Here is a 6,000-nt window from a genome sequence, read left to right as displayed (position 1 = left end):
GCTACCACGCCCGGCTGATTTTTTGATTTATTGTAGAGATGAGGTCTCGCTGCCCAGGCGGGTCTCAAACCCGCAGGTTCAGGCAATTCACTCACCTCAGCCTCCCAGAGGCGCGGGATTACAGGCTGAGCCACTGAGCCCGGTTTGAAGATTGTTTTAAGTTCATAAGTTTAAGTTCACACAATGATAAAATTGGTGCCTCAAAGATAATAATTGCTCCAGTGCCTATCTTAAGACAAAGATGTTTTCCAGGAGGTTGCCAAGCATAAGGGAAAACAGCCAAATCACCATTATCCTAAACTTAAAAGCTCACTAGCAATTATGCAACCATAATAATTTTAGTTGTGTTAGTTTTATTTCATTATGTTTAGTTCACTTTATATGTTTATTCAGAGTAAAGATTAGTGTATGTATTTTCACAGTAAGTGACTTTCATAGTTATTCTTTAAACGCTAGCCACTGTTGTTTGGTCAAGTTAATGGGCTTCACTAGGTACAATCTATAGTTTTGTTTTAGTGATTTTAAGCCTTTTTTAATTAGACAAGTGATGTGGAACCGAAATCAAAGTAAACCTTGTATGTATTATGTTTAGTTTAAGTGAAACTCCTTTTAAACTTATCTCAAGACTCATTAACTGAAAGTAGATAGTGTTCTTGGCTTGTTCATTTCTTCTAAGACCGCTAGATGGTGGTAACTTTTAAAGGATATGTATGTGAAGGAATTTTCTTTGTCTTGCCCCTTTACTAATAGTATAAAAGCTTTCTGTTAACTAATAAACGATGTCATCTGTTCAGGAAGCAGGTGTCCGAGTATAATATTTTCATCTTTCGTCTATCCGTCTTTCCTTCAGGAAACCTCACGACCCGGCAAGGGGCTAGACCCCTTCAAAAATGAATACTTAAATTGTGGTAAACTCAGAGTACAAGTAGAATACTATTAATATATAGCAACTCAACTAACCCTGCACATTAAACACATAAATTAATTTAATTTTTTTTTGTTTTGAGTCAGAGTCTCACTGTTGCCCAGACTGGAGGGCAGTGGCATGCTCATAGCCACCACAGCCTCAACCTGATGGCTGATGCGATCCTTCCATCTCAGCCTTCCAAGTAGCTGGAACCACAGGTATACCACTATGCCCAGCTATTGATTGATTGATTGGTTGATGGTAGAGATGAGGCCCAGGCTGGTCTCTAACCCTTGGGCTCAGACAGTCCTCTCGCCTGTGCCTCCCAAAGTGCTGGGATTACAGGCGTGAGCTACTGTGCCCAGCCACATGATTGAATTTTAAACAGAAACTCCAAAATGCAAGTTGAAGAAGACTTCATATGAGATGCTATATGTAGAAAGCTTTCAAACTAAAACACGAAACATGTTGAGAAAATATATTAATACATGTGAGATTAAAAAAGGGCAAAGGAACAATTTAAAAAATAATGGTTGGGAGATACAGGTAAGGAGAGAGGACAGGGAAGAATACACTTGTATATATAATGAGCAGCTGTGTTTTTAGTTGGGGGATGAGTTTATGAGTGTTAATTTTGTTATTCTCCAGCTTTTCTATATATCAACTATTACACAATACAAGCATTCTTTGGAAGAAGCCTATCTCCTAGAGACTTTGTGGAATGGTGGGAAAAGTCCTTTTCTGTAGTCTGAGGCAGCCTACTTTTCCTGCAAAAGGCAGATAGTAAACACATTAGCCTTGTGGGCCATATAGCCTCTGCTGTCACTGTTCAACTCTGGTGTTGCACTAGAGAGCAGCCATAGCCAATATGGAAACAAAGGAGTATGCCTGTGTTTCAATAAATCTTTATTTATGAAAAGAGGTGGCTGGCTGGATTTGGCCCATGGGGCTTATTTGCTGACCTCTGGTCAAAGGTAACTTTTTAAAGTATAGGCTTTGCTATCTGCCATTCCATTTCTTCAACTTGAACACAGCAGAGACTCACAGGAAGCAGTTTACCAATTCACTTTTATTTCAATGTTAACAACTAGTACATTATCCTTGGCCTTAGGAAAATTCTACATGTTCCCCAAATACAAGCGCATTAATATATTTGAGGCCAAACAATTCAGAGTTTTTTAATTCACAAAGTGCATTTCTTCAGACAGTTTCAAAGTCAAATCAAGTAGCCACTAAAGGTTCAGAAATGATTAGGATGGACTACAGCTATGAAAACTAATAGTAATTCTTACACTCAGTAAATCAAAATCATATGCCGTGAGGTGTTCACTTACATATTTGTAGCTTAAAGGTCGGTGAATATCCTGTTTTCTGCCAAAGCAAAAACTATTGTGCCTACTCATTGTGGGTTAAGTCTAAGGTTTTCATATTCTTTACCTTAATTATGAATAGAATCTTTTTATAAATAACGTAACTTATTGGCTTTTAATATAAACTCCAATGACTGAATCTCAAAATAAAAACATATTTACTATCAGTAAACTCAGTTCTGTTTATAGTTTAGTTTTTACAAAGTTTTAGCCTTTTGGAAAATCTTACAGAAGTAGATATGGTGAAATAATTTCCTAAAGTACTTTTTTGCCCAAGTAGGCTGATACAAATCACTTCAAATTTTAATACAATACTAATCATGCCCCCACATTTTCTGGGTTCCTAATAGATCAATACAAAAAGCTTAAAAATGTATTTGTATTCATTTGAAATAAAAAAGACCATCCATTTTCCTAACACACAAGTAAGCTACCAAATTACTTTATAGAACCTCATTTTATTTTTCATTAGTGTCTTCCCTGTTTTGAAAAAGTCTTTCAAAATGTTTTCTGAGAATCCTTAATTTAGGATTACAGTTTTTGTTTAGCTTATACAGTGAAAATCGTGACAAGCATCTAAAAATCCATAATTAGTGCAAAAAGAGGAGGCAACAGTTTAAGTCATTCCTTCCTAGTATAAATAGAAATAAGGTTACTAAATGCCAGGTTTTAAGCAAATATATAGTTTCCTACTTTGCTTTCTGAAAGATAACAGATACAAAAATAGTTTAACATTAGGTTTAATGAGGCTTATACCACATGTATTACTAGCTTTATTTTAACTGCAAAAATATTTTCACTACATTTGGAAAACAAAATAAACTTATTGAGAATATAACTGCATATGTCTAAGGCCAGATGCAAGAATACTGATTCCTATCCTTTAAGTAAGATTCACGCCATAAAATTTATGCAACAGTCACTCCGCAGGAAGGAACACACTTAAAAATACCGTTTACCTGTGCGGAACTCCTGTTTCACAAAGCTGCGTCATCTGGTAAGGCTTTGGTGTGGGGGACCCCAGCACAGTCATCACTTCTTCTTCTTTGCCTCCTTCTTCTTTGCGTCCTTCATCGGCTCATCCTTCTCCCTTCCTGTGTTTCCATTTGCTGCGCCTTCATTTTCCCCCTGAGACTTGTCAACTATCTGGTAGTCCTCGAGGATGGTGTGTCCCGTCTGTGTTGCAGTCTTCTTCACCATGGCTTTGATTCCAATGTTGTTGATGTTGTAGGCAGTTACCCCAACGTTGACAGCGGAATCCACTGCGTTGTGGGTGGCTTCTCCAGCGTTATGCCCGTATCTTTAAGGAGAGATTAGAGAATATACAAGGAAACCACAGATATAAAACAAGGTCTTCTGAATTAGCGTTAAATAAGTCAATGATTACTGTTATCCCTGAAAACATAATCAAATTTCAGGTTTCCATTTAATGAATAACTTAAAAATAGTAGTGAATGAAACCACACTGTGCCAAAGTTCTGTTTTCACCTTTACAAAAACAGTGTGAGAAAAACTCAGACTAGCTGAGAATGAGGCAATAAAGACTGAATAAAAATAAAATGCAAATTATAATATAGGCTGATAATCAGTCATTATTTCTCTTTTCATCCTCCATTAATTACTGAAGTGTAATGGAAAATAGTCACTACAGAAACTAAGCTAGTCATTATAAATGGTTTTGAGTTCTACCTTAACCAGACTTCAGCCCGGAGGACTCCCTGGCCTCCTTGCTGTTCTCTGAACCCACCAAGCACACAAAGACCTCAGGACCTTTGCACTGGCTGGTCTCTGCCTGGACTTCCCATGGCTCACCACCTCGCTTTCTTCAGGCTGGCTCAACTCCTACCTTCCCAGTATCTAACCTGTTTAAATCGCTTTCTCCCACATGCCCCACCCCACTGCCAATCTCCTCTTAAATTTCTCTTTCTCCTTCCGTAACTTATCACTTTCCACATACCATAGAACTTACTCATGATCGTTGTTTATGTCTTGCTAGTTTCAGTAGAATATAAACCTCACCGGAGAGAATCTTTGCTTTGTTCATTAATGTATCCTAAACATTTACAACAGTGCCTGACATTAAAAAACATTCACTGAATGAATGAAATTAGTAATTCCTGCCCTATTCACCTCAGAGTGTTTTGGGCATCAAGTGTATAGCAAAGTGTTTGAGAAATTATAAAGTGTATACAAGAATGGTTATAGTACGAGTAGCACTAGATGCGTATTTTAAAATAATCTTTAAAGTGGTTTCTCATCAGCTGTGTTTACTTTTTAATATATCCTCACCTATCACCCCTGCTTCCCAATATGCCTTAGAACGAGTTTTCCTAATAGGCATCTGTTCTTCTAGACAAATAATTGCTCAATCCTCTTCCTCTGATTCAAACTACACTATTCAAAACTCCTAGAAAGCACATCTCCAGCCAGAAGACAAAGCTTATTTTTGATCTCTTCCTTTTAAATAAGTTGACTTTAGTTGGAGCTTACTAAGTTGGATTTCAAGTTGGAATCGCTAAATAAGTCAATGGGATTCAATCTACAATTTGAACCAGACTTTTCTGAAGTTTCTCCAAGGTGTTCAGTGATGTCAACAAAAACAGCACATTGGAAATGATTCTAATTTTGTACTAATTATAGCAAAATTTCAGCCATAAGAACTTTAAAATAAATCTGCCTATAAAACAATTTATATGCAACCTTCGAAACTAATCTCAGAAATACCTGCCTGAAATATTTAAATTAGTAATATTACTCCATCCATCACTGGCAGATGGGTTGTGGCTAATTCATGAAGGGTCTTGTAGGTAAAGCTAAGGAGTTTAAAATTTATCTTGAAATCAATGAGAATTTAAACAAGGAAAGGAATGACCAAATTTATGTTTTAGAAAGATCCCGCCAACTCAGGTTGCACTGTGAAATCACGAGAGTGTAAGACTAGAAGCAGAGGGACCAGTTAGGAAGCAAGCTGTGTGCTGGATGAGGAATGATGACGGTCTATTTTAAGGTAATGATAATAAGGCTTGAGAAAAAGAGATGAATATAAAAATCAACAGGACATGATGGCGGGATGTCTGTAGTGGCATGCCGTTGGGGTATATAAACCTAAAGAATTCAGACAAAAATTAAAAGAAAACACAGATTGAGAACTGTTGACATATACGTAGTAACTGCAGTCACAGGTGGAAATAAAATTATCCACAAAGAGTACAAGAGAATGGACACAGGACAAATCCTTACAAAGAACCCATATTCAACAAATGGACGTGGAAGACAATCACTCTGAGAAGAGTCTGATGAGATTCAACATACAGGTGAGCTAAATAAGAACGCTGCTGGTGGCTCAGCCTGTCATCCCAGTACTTTGGGAGGCCGAGGCGAGTGCATTGCCTGAGCCCACGGGTTTGAGACCCGCCTGGGCAACTTGGCGAGACCGCATCTCTACAATAAATCAAAAACTAGCCAGGTGTGGTAGCGCGTGCCTGTAGTTCCGGCTACTTGGAAGGCTGAGGCAGAAGGATCGCCAGAACCCCGCAGGTAGAGGCTGCGGTGGCTGGGAGCGTGCCACTGCACTCCAGTCTGGGCAACGGAGTGAGACTCCAACTCAAAAAAAAAAAAAAAAAAGAATGCTGCTAGGAGATTTGTCAACAGCTAGCCCACCAACTTCATAAGCATGAAATACTGGAACAGCAGCAACCGGAGCAGGGGCTCCTATAAGTATGA

At 38.1% G+C, this 6,000-nt stretch overlaps 1 protein-coding gene across 3 annotated transcripts in view; it reads right to left on the bottom strand.

Moving 5' to 3' along the window:
- Window positions 1-1,957: 1,957 nt before the first annotated feature.
- Window positions 1,958-6,000, bottom strand: part of SPART (spartin) — a 28,827-nt gene continuing 24,784 nt past the window's right edge. For 2 of the 3 annotated variants that reach the window (XM_008060369.2, XM_021713546.1), the window contains exon 8: window positions 1,958-3,577. In XM_008060369.2, coding sequence (XP_008058560.1) covers window positions 3,310-3,577 — 268 coding nt within the window. In that variant the 3' untranslated portion in view covers window positions 1,958-3,309. The remainder of the gene's footprint in view (window positions 3,578-6,000) is intronic. The other variant, XM_021713547.1, reaches the window with a different exon arrangement.

This window comes from Carlito syrichta, unplaced genomic scaffold (genome assembly GCF_000164805.1).
Source record: "Carlito syrichta isolate Samal-C Ts95f unplaced genomic scaffold, Tarsius_syrichta-2.0.1 Scaffold304601, whole genome shotgun sequence".
In the NCBI taxonomy this organism is placed as follows: domain Eukaryota; kingdom Metazoa; phylum Chordata; class Mammalia; order Primates; family Tarsiidae; genus Carlito; species Carlito syrichta.
The sequence above is the reverse complement of the archived record's forward strand: the minus strand, read 5'-3'. Positions and strand labels throughout refer to the sequence as shown.